Source organism: Musca autumnalis, unplaced genomic scaffold (genome assembly GCF_047663935.1).
Source record: "Musca autumnalis isolate F117 unplaced genomic scaffold, ASM4766393v1 scaffold_3, whole genome shotgun sequence".
Taxonomy (NCBI): domain Eukaryota; kingdom Metazoa; phylum Arthropoda; class Insecta; order Diptera; family Muscidae; genus Musca; species Musca autumnalis.
The window spans coordinates 29117636-29135229 of NW_027411866.1; the positions used below are offsets into that span (position 1 = coordinate 29117636).

Consider the following 17594-nt stretch of genomic DNA (forward strand, 5'->3'; position numbering starts at 1 on the left):
TTAACTACGTGGGGGAGACCTGGATAAGTACTCTTAACAACGTGGAAGAGACCTGGATAAGTACTCTTAACTACGTGGGAGAGACCTGGCGAAAGGATTGATACTGCAAAGATACTACTATTAGCTACGACTACTGCAGGAGACCTTAGTAAGTACTCAAGCAAGGATACTAGGGAATACTACTGCGAGAGACCTTAGTAAGTACTCAAGCAAGGATACTAGGGAATACTACTGCAAGAGACCTTATTAAGTACTCAAGCAAGGATACTAGGGAATACTACTGCAAGAGACCTTAGTAAGTACTCAAGCAAGGATACTACGGAATGCTACTGCAAGAGACCTTAGTAAGTACTCAAGCAAGGATACTAGGGAATACTACTGCGAGAGACCTTTTTAAGTACTCAAGCAAGGATACTAGGGAATTCTACTGCAAGAGACCTTATTAAGTACTCAAGCAAGGATACTAGGGAATACTACGGCAAGAGACCTTAGTAAGTACTCAAGCAAGGATACTAGGGAATACTACTGCGAGAGACCTTATTAAGTACTCAAGCAAGGATACTAGGGAATTCTACTGCAAGAGACCTTATTAAGTACTCAAGCAAGGATACTAGGGAATACTACGGCAAGAGACCTTAATAAGTACTCAAGCAAGGATACCAGGGAATACTACTGCGAGAGACCTTAGTAAGTACTCAAGCAAGGATACTACGGAATTCTACTGCAAGAGACCTTAGTAAGTACTCAAGCAAGGATACTAGGGAATTCTACTGCAAGAGACCTTATTAAGTACTCAAGCAAGGATACTAGGGAATACTACTGCAAGAGACCTTAGTAAGTACTCAAGCAAGGATACTACGGAATGCTACTGCAAGAGACCTTAGTAAGTACTCAAGCAAGGATACTACGGAATTCTACTGCAAGAGACCTTATTAAGTACTCAAGCAAGGATACTAGGGAATACTACTGCAAGAGACCTTAGTAAGTACTCAAGCAAGGATACTACGGAATGCTACTGCAAGAGACCTTAGTAAGTACTCAAGCAAGGATACTAGGGAATACTACTGCGAGAGACCTTAGTAAGTACTCAAGCAAGGATACTACTGAATTCTACTGCAAGAGACCTTAGTAAGTACTCAAGCAAGGATACTAGGGAATTCTACTGCAAGAGACCTTATTAAGTACTCAAGCAAAGATACTAGGGAATACTACTGCAAGAGACCTTAGTAAGTACTCAAGCAAGGATACTACGGAATGCTACTGCAAGAGACCTTAGTAAGTACTCAAGCAAGGATACTAGGGGATACTACTGCGAGAGACCTTAGTAAGTACTCAAGCAAGGATACTACTGCAAGAGACCTTAGTAAGTACTCAAGCAAGGATACTACGGAATACTACTGCAAGAGACCTTAGTAAGTACTCAAGCAAGGATACTAGGGAATTTGAGGATCGGGAGAAAATCGAAGGATATTTTTAGGATCGAAGGATATCCCAAGGATGGAAGGATATCCCAAGGATCGAAGGATATTCCAAGGATACTTCGGAGTCTTCAGGATACCCCAAGGATCAAGGATTACCCAAAGGATATTTCTAGGATCGAAGGATATCCCAAGGATCGAAGGATATCCCAAGGATCGAAGGATATTCCAAGGATACTTTGTAGTCTTAAGGATACTTCAAGGATATCCCACGGATCAAGGATAACCCGAAGGATACACTCAAGGATAATATACGAATGTTATGACTTACCCGGATGCCTACAGGACACTAGAAACTTTGTTAACACTTTGACTAAGTTGCCGCGGGTTGATGTTGATCTACCGATGGTCCCACACTGACTGACCCAATTTCAAAATCGTCCGCCTTTTATATGCTCGTAGACCACGTGTTTCCCATAGGAATAACGGGACCTTGTTTTGATCTGATTTGGCGCTCTCTCTCCCTCTCTCTCTCTCAGCAACTTCCTTTATGGGAGTTGTTGTTTATCTCAACCTAATGGCTGAGTTAAACTCACGCGAGGCTAACGGGATATTGAAAGAGACTGATGGGTTTCGTTTAAAAATTAAAATAAATTCCTTTATTCATTGGAAACATAACCAAAACAAAATTCAAATAAGCAAGGGTGGTGGCAAAATTGAGGGACCCGATTTTTGCCGTTACACTTCCTCCTCCCCTGGGGTGGAATTGCTCTGACCTCGTGGCATCACGATTATTCGTCCCTTGCGGCCAATGAGGATTCTAAATTTCCTCTCTTCGACACTCACAACTCTCTTGTATTGCATCCCAGGGCGATGTAAGGCCATTGCGGCCCGCAAATGGGGCTGGAGCCCTGCGACAATTTCCGGGGATAACTCGTGTTCGCACGTGAAAGTAATTTGGGTGTCCACTTTCTTCGGTATCACCACCACGCTACGGATCTGGGCTCTCTCTTGCATGGGCCGTGGAAGTGGCATTGGAAATTGTGGCACCGATTGTGGTGCTTGGATTAGTATCATGGGTTGTGGTACTTGTCGCGTGGAAACCGATGTGTGGGCTTCTGAAGTACACGGTTCTGGTGCTGATGGTGTTGGGTCCGGTGGACATTGGGGTTGTGGTTCAGTAGCTTGGGATGCTTGGCCCGTTGTAGCCGGTACTGGATTCTCTTTCAAAATGTCCATCAAGTAGGGCATGTCGCTTCCAGGACTGCCGACGATGGTGCTTCGCACTGAAATAACGCCTGGAGATGGCATATCTGTGGTCCTACCCGGGGTGATAGGCAGGCCATCTGGTTTTGTGATACCAGGGCTGGCGAGTAACCAACTCCAATCATCCTGAATATCCTTATTGGCGCGGGTATCTCTGTCGGAGCCTGTCGACTTGACCGGTGATGGTGTTGCTGGTAGTGGTCGGGACTTCTTACGAGGCCTGGGTGGTGTCTCCTTCTCATCCTCCGATGACAACTCAATTGTCGCCACTGGCACTGGTTGGGCAATAATACCCCGTTGTCGGAGACTCTGTAATGTCTCGTCAATTTCAGCTCGTGTTGGCGGGGTGGCAGATTCTTGCGGGCCAATTGTCTTTACACTGCCACGAGTAGTTATTTTCTTCACCCGGACTCGGCACGGCTTAGTAGTTGGCAACGTCTTCCCATGTTTCACGGCCTCTTTGGTTTTGGGTGGGGCCATTTTTTCTGGTAGTGTTGAGGGATATCTGTGAATGATAGGGGAGAAAGGGAGTTAATTGATGAGGTATGGTTTGAGCTCGCTAAGATGAGCGACACGGGTCGAACGTTTGTCCTGTCCTTGTAACCTAACAATAACTGGTGAGATAAACTCAACTACTTCGAAAGGGCCATCATATTTTGGTGCCAGTTTTGCCGCAAACTGTTCTACGGCTTTCGATTGTGGATGCTGTCTGACCAATACCTGTGCCCCTTTGACTGGCTTCCATGGACGCCGACGGAGATTGTAGTGCCGTCGTTGCTCTTCTGCAGCTTGACTCAGTTGATTGCGTACTATTTTGAAAACTTCACTCAAATCCGATTCTCGTTCCTCGGGTGTTTTCGTTGTGTTACCGGTTCCCGGGACGGCTTCGTCATACAATGTTCTAGGTAATCTTGGTTCGCGACACTGCGTTAAATATGCGGGACTGTATCCTGTTGACTCTGATGTGGCGGAGTTAATGGCTAAAGATATCTCGGGTAAGAAATCGTCCCACTGGTTATGTTTGTTTTGACTAACTTGAGCGATCATTGTTTTTATTGTTCTGTTGGCCCTCTCTGTAGGATTTTCTTGTGGTGTGTATGGTGCGGTGAGTTGATGGTGCACTCCAATCTCTTCCAAATATCTTTTGACGACTCTGCTAGTAAACTGACTACCGTTATCTGAGATTAATAACTTGGGAATACCATACCTTGCCAGAATCCTTTCACGAAATGCTCTTACCACTCCTTCCGCAGTGGCTCTCCTTTGTGGTATCAATTCCACCCATTTCGAGAAACGGTCAATGAATACCAACAACATGGTATTTCCATGCTTCGTTCGAGGTAGTGGTCCGACAAAGTCAGTACACACCGTTGCCCAAGGTTCCTCGGGAATGGACACCAACATTTCTCCTGCTGGTGCGACCTGACACGGTTTATATCGTTGGCAGGATTCACAACATCTAACGAACTTGGTGATGTCACGTACCATGCCCGGCCAATAGTATCTGCTACGAATTCTGTTTATGGTTTTACGGATGCCCATGTGTCCGGCGGCAGTCTGGCTATGATTTTCGTGTAATACTCTTTCTCTCTGGGATTTTGGGACACATAATTTCCATGGGGCGCAGTCCTCGTCATATGTGTTACCCGCAATGTGACGAAATAGTTGTTGATTTACCACTGCGTAATCTGAAAATTTTTCTGGATTAGTCTTCATATCTGTTACCTTCTTTAAAATCCAAGGACATTCGTTTTCCTCTATCGTGGCCCGGTGTAAGTATTCCAGTGGTTGGCGAGATAGTGTGTCAGCGACTACGTTGCTCCTTCCTTTGCGGTATTGAATAGAGAAATTGTATTGTTGTAGTTCTAACGCCCAACGTGCCAATCTACCTGTAGGGTTTTCTATAGAATTCAACCATTTTAGGGATAGGTGGTCGGTAATCACATTAAAATGATAACCCTCTAAATACGGACGCATTTTCCTTATTCCCCAAACTATGGCTAAGCATTCCTTTTCGGTCACAGAGTAGTTCTTCTCGGCTCCAAGGAGAACCCTACTAGCATAGGCGATGACTCTCTCATGACCGTCCAGGATTTGCGTTAACACGGCACCAAGCCCGTAGTCGCTAGCGTCCGTCTGCAGGGTGAATGGACACGAAAAATCAGGGCAGGCGAGCACCGGGGCTTCTGTCAACCGCAACTTTAGTATTTCAAAAACAGTTTGTTGGTCTTCGGTCCAGCGCCAATGTTTGCCCTTTTTCAGCATGGAAGTGAGAGGATAAGCCACCGTTGCGAAGTCTGGGATGAACCGTCTATACCATGAGACTACCCCTAAGAACCTACGAAGTTCTTTCAAGCAAGTAGGTGTTGGTAGTTCACGAATGGCCGCCACCTTCTCAGGATCCGTGTGAATTCCTTGAGCGCTAACGACATGACCGAGATACTTAGTCTCTTTTTTGAAGAATTCACACTTATCAGGGTTTATTCGTAGATTAACACTTCGAAGTCTGCGAAATACCTCTTTTAGATTTGCCAGGTGTTCCTCTAATGTGCGACCGATTACAATTATATCGTCTAAATAGGCAAATGCATGCGGCTCCATGTCTGCTCCGATGACGGTGTCAAGTGCCCTTTGGAATGTTGCGGGGGCCGAATGTAGGCCGAACGGCATAACACACCACTGGTATAGGCCTCGACCGGGGACTGTGAACGCAGTATACTTACGACTCGCTTCGTCCAATGGTATCTGCCAATACCCATCTTTCAAATCTAGACTACTGACGAAATTGGCTTCACGGAGCCGGTCGAGAATGGACGAGATTCGCGGCAAAGGATACGCATCGGGATCGGATTTGCTGTTGAGGTGCCGGAAGTCCATACACAATCGCCAGGTGCCGTTTTTCTTTCGTGCTAAAGTAATCGGTGAATTATATGCACTTCGCGATGGCTCAATGAATCCTCTCGCTAAAAGCTCATTCACCTTCTCATAAATTATAGCTTGCATGGCCGGATTCCTTGCGGCGTACCGTAATTTAAATGGTCGGTCGTCGTTCATAACAATTTTGTGTGTTGCTACCGTAGAATGGCCATGCAAGTCCTTAAATCGTTGTAGTTCTTCATTTAGAAAATTATTTATCCTCTCTTGTTCTTCGCTGGTGGGTACACTTACCGGGGAGGCGGGAACGCCGTCCTGTTGTTCTTGTGTTTCGGAGTGGAGGAAATCGGTTTGGCCGTCATGCGGTGTCTGTGGGGCGGTCACTGTCAAGTGAAGATGTGGTACTACATTGTTAATCTTCGGCGGTGCATTATCGACTATTGGTAGCTCACAACTTAGACCGGCACAAAAGATTCTGGTGTTGCTCTGTCGGAGGAAATCAATACCAAGGATAATATCTTCATTGGCGTCAGGCATCACCAACAACTCCATCACGTGTCGACATTCGCCAAATACTACCTCTGTGACCACACTTTGTTCGATTGATCGCTGGGAACCATCCGCCAATCCTATTTTTATACTTGAAATTTCTCGCACCGCTTGGGGGTTGACTGACTTCGCAAAGGACTGGCTAATGAAACTTTTTGTTGCTCCTGTGTCAATCGTGGCGGAGCAAGGACGACCGTTGATCATTATGGAGGCGATTATGCGTGAGTCGCTGTAGTAGAGTGATGTTCCCCTTGAGTAGGGTTTGTTGACATGGAACTCACACCCCCTACCTTCGTGTGGGCCCTTTGCTCGTTTCCCGTCCGCCTTCGACAGCACTGAATGGTCCTTACGTCTTTCCGACCACATTCCCAACAGAAAAGCCTTTGAGGGTTTCGGCATCCTGCTGCGAAATGCCCTTCTTGACCGCATCTTCGACAAGCGGTGGCAGGATTTATATCTGGTTCTGGTGTCCTGTCTGTCTCGTTGGACTTAATTCTGTGGTGGCGGTCTCTACTCGTATTTGGTAAGGCGGGTAGACTCTCAAGATCTTCTGCCATCTCTAGCAGGTCTGCCAAATCAGTAAAATCTCTTCGACGGATGTACCATAGGTACTCTGGTAAAGCATTTTTGAAAATCCTTTCAACCTTCTGTTTTTCGGTATAGTTACTATGGCGCATGAGGTCCTGCATCGAAAGCATGTAATCCTTAAAAAGTTCGCGGGGCCTCTGTCTTCGCTGACGTATTTCGTCCTCCAGGTTTTCACTAAACCTTGGTGGAAGGAAAAATTTTAAGAAATCTTGTCGGAATGCTTCCCAGGATCCCCAGGTTTTCCGATTATTTCTATACCACATCAATGCTCTTCCATGGAGGACTTCGGGCATCACTGTTATGAGTTCATCGTTTTGAATTTTATACATTTCTGCTCGTTCTTCTAATCTTTCGATGAATTCAAGCGGTTTGTTCTCTCCGGTAAAGCTCACACCCCACTTACGAACTTGTTCGGCGGTGGTACGAATATCGGGCATCTTACTGTTTATGGGCACAGGTACTTCTATTCGTAATTCCTCTCCACCCTGTTTCCTTGGTGTTGCGGGTTTCGAATCCTTCTCATGGAATGCCTGTATTTCAAGAAGTCGCTTTTTAATTTCTGGTTCATGATACTGTGCTAAAAACACGGCAAATCTCTTTCGCTGCTCCTCCACTGTGCCTTCTACATCGCATTTAAACTCTTCGAGGTATTTGTTGAGATCCTCTTTGCGAAGGCCGTACGCCCATGACACACGAAGTTCTACTGACATATTTGTTACTTGTACTTTACACACTCTCTAAATCTGTTACACTTTGGTCACTCGCGCTTACTCACTCACTCTAACTCTCTCTGTCCCTGCTCGGGCGCCACTGTAACGACAGGTTTTCCCCTTGTGCTCGAGTACGCTCGCGGGGCCAAGGTTCGTACAGAAATTTATATTGTATGAGACAGAAAGAGAGAGGCAGGTGTGATTTTGTTTGAATATTTCAAGTTCTTTTATTGACTAAGATAAGAGGTTCATATGCTAGAGATTATGATGATAATACTTTTGGGTAAACGACTAGTATCTATATGAGTATGATGTCCGTCCGTAACAACTATGGTATCTTCGCTCAGTTTGGGAGTGCTCCTCCGAGATTAGGATAAGTACTAGGGCTGGGTGACAGGATACGGGACCGTGGGCTTGTGAGACCTGGATAAGTACTCTTAGCTACGTGGGAGAGACCTGGATAAGTACTCTTGACAACGTGGGGGAGACCTGGATAAGTACTCTTAACTACGTGGGGGAGACCTGGATAAGTACTCTTAACAACGTGGAAGAGACCTGGATAAGTACTCTTAACTACGTGGGAGAGACCTGGCGAAAGGATTGATACTGCAAAGATACTACTATTAGCTACGACTACTGCAGGAGACCTTAGTAAGTACTCAAGCAAGGATACTAGGGAATACTACTGCGAGAGACCTTAGTAAGTACTCAAGCAAGGATACTAGGGAATACTACTGCAAGAGACCTTATTAAGTACTCAAGCAAGGATACTAGGGAATACTACTGCAAGAGACCTTAGTAAGTACTCAAGCAAGGATACTACGGAATGCTACTGCAAGAGACCTTAGTAAGTACTCAAGCAAGGATACTAGGGAATACTACTGCGAGAGACCTTATTAAGTACTCAAGCAAGGATACTAGGGAATTCTACTGCAAGAGACCTTATTAAGTACTCAAGCAAGGATACTAGGGAATACTACGGCAAGAGACCTTAGTAAGTACTCAAGCAAGGATACTAGGGAATACTACTGCGAGAGACCTTATTAAGTACTCAAGCAAGGATACTAGGGAATTCTACTGCAAGAGACCTTATTAAGTACTCAAGCAAGGATACTAGGGAATACTACGGCAAGAGACCTTAATAAGTACTCAAGCAAGGATACCAGGGAATACTACTGCGAGAGACCTTAGTAAGTACTCAAGCAAGGATACTACGGAATTCTACTGCAAGAGACCTTAGTAAGTACTCAAGCAAGGATACTAGGGAATTCTACTGCAAGAGACCTTATTAAGTACTCAAGCAAGGATACTAGGGAATACTACTGCAAGAGACCTTAGTAAGTACTCAAGCAAGGATACTACGGAATGCTACTGCAAGAGACCTTAGTAAGTACTCAAGCAAGGATACTACGGAATTCTACTGCAAGAGACCTTATTAAGTACTCAAGCAAGGATACTAGGGAATACTACTGCAAGAGACCTTAGTAAGTACTCAAGCAAGGATACTACGGAATGCTACTGCAAGAGACCTTAGTAAGTACTCAAGCAAGGATACTAGGGAATACTACTGCGAGAGACCTTAGTAAGTACTCAAGCAAGGATACTACTGAATTCTACTGCAAGAGACCTTAGTAAGTACTCAAGCAAGGATACTAGGGAATTCTACTGCAAGAGACCTTATTAAGTACTCAAGCAAAGATACTAGGGAATACTACTGCAAGAGACCTTAGTAAGTACTCAAGCAAGGATACTACGGAATGCTACTGCAAGAGACCTTAGTAAGTACTCAAGCAAGGATACTAGGGGATACTACTGCGAGAGACCTTAGTAAGTACTCAAGCAAGGATACTACTGCAAGAGACCTTAGTAAGTACTCAAGCAAGGATACTACGGAATACTACTGCAAGAGACCTTAGTAAGTACTCAAGCAAGGATACTAGGGAATTTGAGGATCGGGAGAAAATCGAAGGATATTTTTAGGATCGAAGGATATCCCAAGGATGGAAGGATATCCCAAGGATCGAAGGATATTCCAAGGATACTTCGGAGTCTTCAGGATACCCCAAGGATCAAGGATTACCCAAAGGATATTTCTAGGATCGAAGGATATCCCAAGGATCGAAGGATATTCCAAGGATACTTTGTAGTCTTAAGGATACTTCAAGGATATCCCACGGATCAAGGATAACCCGAAGGATACACTCAAGGATAATATACGAATGTTATGACTTACCCGGATGCCTACAGGACACTAGAAACTTTGTTAACACTTTGACTAAGTTGCCGCGGGTTGATGTTGATCTACCGATGGTCCCACACTGACTGACCCAATTTCAAAATCGTCCGCCTTTTATATGCTCGTAGACCACGTGTTTCCCATAGGAATAACGGGACCTTGTTTTGATCTAATTTGGCGCTCTCTCTCCCTCTCTCTCTCTCAGCAACTTCCTTTATGGGAGTTGTTGTTTATCTCAACCTAATGGCTGAGTTAAACTCACGCGAGGCTAACGGGATATTGAAAGAGACTGATGGGTTTCGTTTAAAAATTAAAATAAATTCCTTTATTCATTGGAAACATAACCAAAACAAAATTCAAATAAGCAAGGGTGGTGGCAAAATTGAGGGACCCGATTTTTGCCGTTACAAAGTATGCCTGCCAATTTTATTGCGTTGACATGCTGAACATCTTCGAACCATATTTCCAACATCTTTATTCATGAACGGCCAGAAAAACGTTGTGAAATCATTTTTCTTGTTGTCTGAATTCCACCATGAGACAGATTATGTACTGCATTGAAAACATCTTTTCTGAAAGAAGACGGAATATAAGGTCGTATAGTTCCTTGAGAAACATCACAATATATTTGATAATTCCCCTGTGGAAAATTTAGCAACTTAATTGAATATGATCCATCCTTCTTAAGTAATTCCTTTAGTTCAATGTCTTGCTGCTGTTGTTGGCACAATTTGCTATAATTTATTCCATTCACCTTGATTTCTTCCACTCTTGAAAGAGAATCTGCTACTATATTTTCTTTCCCAGCGACGTGATTTATATCAGTGGAAAACTGCGCTATATAATGGCGGCATTGACGAGGTGAAGCCTTGTCCAAGTTTTGATGGAATGCATAATTGAGAGGCTTATGATCGGTGAATATTTTAAATGGTCTTCCTTCAAGGAAATGTCGAAAATACTTTATTGCGGAATATATAGCTAATAATTCTCGATCATAAGTACTATACATCTTTTGAGCTGCATTAAATTTGTTTTGAGAAAAATCCCAATGGTTGCCATGAATCGTTAACATTTTGTTCCAGCACAGCACCCATTCCAAAAGAACTCGCATCGATTTAAGGCATATTGATGCGTTCGGCAAGGGAAAAGACAGAGTAATTGCGTCAGCTAGCTCCTGCTTACATTTTATGAAGGCTGCCCGTGTTTCATCAGTCCATGAAACAGGACGCATATCTTTCTTTTTAGCACCGATTAATAAATTATTCAGAGGTGCCGGAGTTTCGGCTCCTTTTGGTAAAAACTTTCGATAAAAATTGATAAGTGCCAAAAATTGACGAAGTGAATGGATTGTAGTTGGTTCATTATAACTCCTAATTGCCTCAACTTTCTTCTTCATTGGACTGACGCCTTGAGATGATATAGTATGGCCTAAAAAATCAATTTTGTTCACACCAAGTTTACATTTACAGGCATTAATTATGATGCCGTACTTCTTAAAACGACCCAGCAGTTGTTTAATATGTTCCAAGTGTTCTTCTTCAGATTTCGAGAAAAACAAGCACATCGTCTAGATATACTACGACGAAATCCAAGCCTCTAACAACATCATCCATTAAACGCTGGAAAGTCTGTGCCGCGTTACATATCCCGAATGGCATTCTTAGAAATTCGAATAGACCAAACGGAGTTATGACTGCAGTTTTTGGAATGTCTGCTTCGTTCACAGGTATCTGGTAATAAGCCTTCATCAAATCAATTTTTGAAAATACCTTGGAACCAGATAATGACATGGAAAAATCGTTGAGGTATGGTATAGGGTAGCTATCCGGAACAGTCATTTTGTTGAGTGCCCTATAGTCCCCACATGGACGCCAAGAACCATCCGATTTGCGCACCATATGTAAAGGGTTGGACCAATTGCTATCACTGGAACGAATAATACCTTTTTCCATAAGATATTGGAACTCTTCCTTTGCAGCCGCTAATTTCTCAGGATCTAACCTTCGAGGCCTTGCTTTTACTGGGTTTCCATTAGTAGTAATTCGATGTACCACTTGATGGTTGTTTTCAATTTTGCTAAGATTTTGCGAAAGTAATTCAGGATACTATTTTAAGACGGCATGGTATTTGCTTTCATCTGTAACCATTTTTATTTGAATTTTGGAACAAGTGGTGGTGGAAAGTGGCGAATTCAAAAAAGTGATTCCATCGACTAAACATTTTCTTTGGAGATCTGGCAATAAATGAAAAAATTTTAAAAAATCTGCACCAATTATTGGTTTTGGTACATCGGCCAAAATGAATACCCATTTAAATTCTCTTCTTAACCCCAAATCTAGAACAATAAGTTTCTCACCAAACGTTGAAATAGGATTATTGTTAGCAGCGTATAAAACTAGCTTTGAAGGATTTTTTGAGAATTTACATGGAAAAATTGAAATGTCAGCTCCAGAATCAATCAAATATTGAATTTTAGTACGGCGTTCAGTAATAAATAAACGACTATTATCTCTACCATCGCTGAGAGACGCCGAACTATCACACGATGGCTGTACTAGTTTTTTGATGATTGAAATTTACATGGTTGTACACATTTTGATGATTTATCAGCAAAACGCCAATGATACCAACACAAACCCGAATCCTTACGGCTTGTAGATTTAGAACGAGATCGTTGGACTTGTACATTGCGGTTCGGCTGGTGTTGACGAGAACGTCTTTCGAGTGCTCCAATGCGTTGAATAATCTGGTCCAACTTACCAACTAGGCCCGATAAATCTTGATTAGTTTTATTATTTGAAGAAATTTCCGAAATTGTGGTTGAAGCTGAAAATTGCTCGCAAATTTTGTCCGCTATACCAGCTAGATTATCTACGTCTGCGGTATCAGTTACAGCAAGAATGCATTTAACATTTTCTGGAAGACGATCCATAAACAAAGTACGCATCATTTCATTGCTTACCCTGGTGCCGGCAAGAGATTTCATTCTATGTAAAAGAAGTGACGGCTTTTGGTCGTCTAATTCCAAACCGCTCAGCAATTTCTTCAACTGCGACTCATCTGATTCAGCGAAATGCTTGATTATTCTTGCTTTCATCGCAGCATATCTTCCTGTTGCCGGTGGATTCACCACGATATCCTTCAATACAAACAAAATTGATGGGTCCAGATTGCTAAGCAAATATTCATATTTGGTAGAATCTTGCGTAATTCCGTTTAAATTGAAGCTGGATTCCACTTGTAAAAACCAAATTTCTGGCTCCTCACGCCAAAATGGAGGCAGTTTTGCAATTCGTGCAGCAAAAATTTGCGTTGAATTCGTGGCTGGAGCATTCTCACGATGTGAATCTCCAGCTAAATGTGTATCACCTCCTGAGAGCGATGGGCGAACGTTTTCTTGCGTCATTTCAATTATCGGGGTCACCAAATTGTAGCGAAACACAGTATATTAAAAAAATAATTAAACTCATTTATTTGAAAGACGAACGTCGTCGATGAAAAATATTTTTAGAATGAAAAATGTATGTATACAAAATTCAAAATATCCATAGACAAAAGTCTAAGGCTTCTTAGTTTCAATTAAAAATACAAATTTAAAATTTCAAAGTGTGGGAAAACCCCTACAACGATATCGGTTCGTTGAAAAAAAAAAAGTTACAGAATTCCACTACTGTTATGCAACAGGAAGATATTTTATTTGGGCGATTTTTAATCATATTTGTTAATCTTTGGGAGGGCATCAATTATGATAATGCAACATCCAACTCTGCATTAGTTTTCTGTATGTTTGAAAAACATATGAAATTGTTGCATATTTTTAGGCGCACAATCAAATCTAAGAAACCCACGCGTCTTGTTCTCGTTGTACAGTACAACGAGGGTTGCAGTCTCCAATTACAGTGTATTACAAAATAAAAGTCCTGTATTTTCATGTATTACTAATTAATTTTATTGAATTATATATTTTTTTCTTTAATTATTAATAAAATGATTTTTTTATATTACTTATACTGTAGTTTAGTTGTGTTACTTACATTTATAACTAATTATGTAGTAAGTTCTTGTTGCTGTTATATTTAATTAGTTAATATTTTAATTATATACTAATAAAAAATATTTCTCATAGAGATAATAATTGCAAAATATTATATACTTTTTTTTCTTAGATTGATTTCTCGTTTCGTTTCTTAGCATATTTTTTCAAAGCCTAAAAAAGTAGTTTTCTTTTCAAAATAAAACAAAAAATTTTTAAATAAAAATTAATATATAATAAAAATTACTCAGAGAATTATTATTATATTGAGAAAAATTATTGTTGACATTTTATTTTTCAAAAAAATGTTGTGTAATTGATAGTTTTGTAAATTGTCCTTAATTTAAAAATGTAATATAATGGATTTTTATTATTTTACTTTGAAGAAAAGTGTATTCTTAAATTTAATTTAATATTGACTTTACAAACAGTCCTTTGTTTCACTTTTTTACATTTTAAATGACTGCATAAATGTTGTTGTCTTAGAAGTTAGAAGAATGGTGCGATTCTTTGATTTCTTTTTTTTCAATTTATTGTTATTAATAAAATATTTTTAATTTTTATTTTTAAAAAATAATTTTTTTGTCTCAACTGATTTCCTTGCTTTAAAAATTTCTAAGGCATATTAAAACTTTTCTATATATTATTAATAATGTTATTTGTAATTGTTTTGTTTTTTTTCTTATTCTACAAAAATTAATTTCCATTTTGTTGTGGACATTCGGAATTTGTTCAGAGGGACGACAAATTCCATTCCATAATTAGTTGTTGTCTTGATTAAAGTATTGCGTTCCATTAAACAAAAGTATGGCAGGAAATTTTCAAGTCTATTTTAGGTGCAATTGAAATTTGGTTTTCTAGCTTTGTCTGTGGTATCTTTTCTTATTTGTAAATAATAATTTAAAATAGAATTTAAATAAAAATTAAAATCAAATAAAAAAGAAATTCCAAATCAAAATTAAAATGCTGAATCGCGGTAAAGCGAGATCGTAATTCCTGAGAGCAGGACAAGTAGAACAGAACATAAAAATTAAAATCAAATAAAAAAGAAATTTCAAAATACCAGTTAGAAATTCTGGCTCAAAATTAAAATTCTGGTGTAATCGCGGTAATGCGAAATCGTAATTTCAGATAGCAGGACAAGTAGAACAGATGACCAGGTTTTCAGAAGACCAGCAACATAAGTACCGAGAATGTAAAACTGCCGTAACTTTGGCCGAAACCTCGTCAATTTCAAGTAAGCGAAGTTTTAAGATTTTAGAATGCTTGAGGAAAATTGTTCCACGAAATTGTGTAACTCCTCAGATGTTCGGGTTGGGGATAAATATTGTCGAAACAACATCAATTTGGCAGCTCCCAGATCAATTTCTGCCGGTTGAATATCCAAAATTAGACCCAATTTCCCAGTAAACCCAGTAGTATCAGCCCTTTTAATCTTCATGGTATTGGAGATGAGTGTAAGCGAAACCTATAGCACCTATGTTAACTAAAGAACTGCTACATGAGAAGTTGCACTGGATTGAGTTAATGGGTGTTCGGACAACTTTCCATTGTCACATCGATTTACCGACCCCAAAACGTTATCGCCTCTGACTTCGAGCTCTTCCAGTAGTGCCAGTTTTTGCTCTGACCGGATTCAATAGACAAGTTAAATCAGTTAGGTAAACCGGGAATGGAGAACTGAACCACGGCTCTCAAATTGGTATTAGCCATCCATATTGTTCTGGGTGGTTCCGCTACAGAAACCTGTATTATAGGCTGATTTCTCTACTCTCGCCAATTGCTAACACACCTGAAATCATCTTTTCCCGAACCTTGGAAGAAGTTATAAAGTTTGCCGGTCACCAGCATCGTTTCCGGAGTCAACCCAGTGCGCCAATTGCTTTCTATGCAATAATCTCACATAGAATCAGAAATCACAACCAGAACAAGCAGAGAAGAAGCCATGCAACAGTGTCTGTCGACCTGGTGATGCCTTTTTAGATGGTCTGCCAACCTGTTTGAGGACGTTAATACCATTCTAAATTCGGAGACACATAAGCAGCATGTCATTTCTGCATAAGTCATTTCTGATAAAAGTGTAAAATCCAAAGGGCTTGAAATGACTTAAGCAAGAATTCCTGACTCTTATCTGTCTCCTCCTCAACTTCTTACTTGTTCAGCCTTCAGTCGTGTAGGATTCTGAAGTCAAAACCCGCTAAAGTGAAACATTGAGTTCACCAAGGCGAGGTCATATCCTGGAAACATTCATATGTTGTCATAAAGATATCGGATATGAATGAAGGAAACCTAGAAAAATATGCAGCCAAATCAACAGCAACTTTTGCATCCGCGGATCGGATAAATTTAATTTATCCCACGATTTGCATGGCCATAAATATATGTGATAAGTTAAGAAACCGTTTTATCAGTACGCGGATAAAGCGCCCTCGTAAACCTTTTATGCGGCAGGGTGGTTTTTTGGTAAACTATTCGCCACCTTTGTGGTCGGCTTACGTCAGCGCATCGCAGTGAATGAAACATAAAATAGAGAGCGAGAGAGATTCAAAGATACGAAAGGGAATCTCTAGATTAACGAGCATAAGAACCATTAGATGGAAATTAGGGTTTACCCCCAGGCGGGTGACATATCCGGTTAGCCGCGCTAGTAGCTGCACTCCAAACTATTCCCTGATTTTAGATTTATAAGCTAAGAAACCAGAACAAAGTTTCGGAATGAAAAATGCCTCGTTCACCACTTTTATGCCATAGGGTCGGCTTACCAAAGCATGTCGTAGTGAAAGAATCTTCAAAACCACCGTATGGACTGAGATCCACTGCCCAGGGAAATTGCAGAAAGATCGCCTAGATTTACAGAGAGAGAGGGAGAGAGACAGAGGGAGAGAGAGAGAAGTCCAAAGATACGAGAAAGAACGAAGAACCTAGGAACCCATAGATGAATATAGGGGTTAACCCCAAGACGGCGTGATATCTTCGGCTACTAATTCCATTCCAAACTGTTTCAAGATCTTGGCGGCCACAAATATATGTGATAAGTTAAGACACTAGAACAAGGTTCTAGGAACAAGGGTATTGATGAAAAGACCTCGTTTGCCACATTTAAGCTTACCTGAGCATATAGCAGTGAAAGAATCTTTAGGTCAGATATCCTCCGCCCAGCAAAATCATATAGGCTTAGACAGGGAGGACCAAAGATAAGAGAAAGTACCTCTAAACTAGGACTCTACTAGGACGCCTAGACGGAAATATGGATTATCACAAGGCGCCATGATATTTCCGGAATCATGCAATCTCTGCCTGTCTGAATTTTCACAACCATAGGAATCATGTCTACATGATTATGGTGTTAGACGCGATTGTTGCTGGTATATGGCTCTAACTGAATCGCCAACCTTGTTCGTTTCTTTCTCTTGAGGAATCTGAAAATCTACAGCCATGCGATTCCCAATTTGGGCATGAGTTGTAAAGATCAACGGGTTCACATTCGACAGCCGATTTAGATTGGGTGCCCAAATCATCTGATGATCTGTTAATAATCAGTAACAAGATTCTAAAGGTTCTGAACATCCCCTCTGTGAAAGCCAATCTTGTAGAGATTTTTTTAGAATTTGTAGAGAATTTCTGTAAGACTTACCGTTTTCAAGCAAATCGTGAAAAACTAACAAAAAAACTAAAAATGTGACCTGAACTTCTATATCCCAAAAGCGGTAAAACCTAGGAACAAATCACAATGGTCAATCCTCTGTAGAATTTTCAAAGCTACAACATTTTCTTTATCCCCATTTCGATAGGAATTTCCAAGCAAATTCGCGAAAACCTAAAATAAACCTAAAAATGTGAACTTTGATCGTGATTTATTTAAAAATTCCTCGAGCGATTTTTTCTTTTTTTTCTCATCTATGAATATTGCTGTTTCAGAA

At 40.9% G+C, this 17594-nt stretch overlaps 2 protein-coding genes across 2 annotated transcripts; both read right to left on the bottom strand.

Annotated features, from left to right (window-relative positions):
* Nucleotides 1–2156: 2156 nt before the first annotated feature.
* On the bottom strand, nucleotides 2157–9736 carry LOC141398114 (uncharacterized). Its single transcript, XM_073975344.1, has 2 exons — nucleotides 9639–9736; nucleotides 2157–3189 (listed from the first exon to the last, which is right to left on the bottom strand). The coding sequence occupies exon 2, from the start codon at nucleotides 3162–3164 to the stop codon at nucleotides 2157–2159; it is 1008 nt and encodes a 335-aa protein (XP_073831445.1). The 5' UTR covers nucleotides 3165–3189; nucleotides 9639–9736.
* A 2459-nt stretch (nucleotides 9737–12195) lies between these two features.
* LOC141398115 (uncharacterized) lies at nucleotides 12196–13047 on the bottom strand. Its single transcript, XM_073975345.1, has one exon. The coding sequence runs from the start codon at nucleotides 13045–13047 to the stop codon at nucleotides 12196–12198; it is 852 nt and encodes a 283-aa protein (XP_073831446.1).
* Nucleotides 13048–17594: the final 4547 nt, after the last annotated feature.

Coding starts and splice junctions, on each gene's coding strand:
- LOC141398114 (XM_073975344.1), bottom strand. CDS start 3,164: ATGGCCCCACCCAAAACCAAAGAGGCCGTGAAACATGGGAAGACGTTG.
- LOC141398115 (XM_073975345.1), bottom strand. CDS start 13,047: ATGACGCAAGAAAACGTTCGCCCATCGCTCTCAGGAGGTGATACACAT.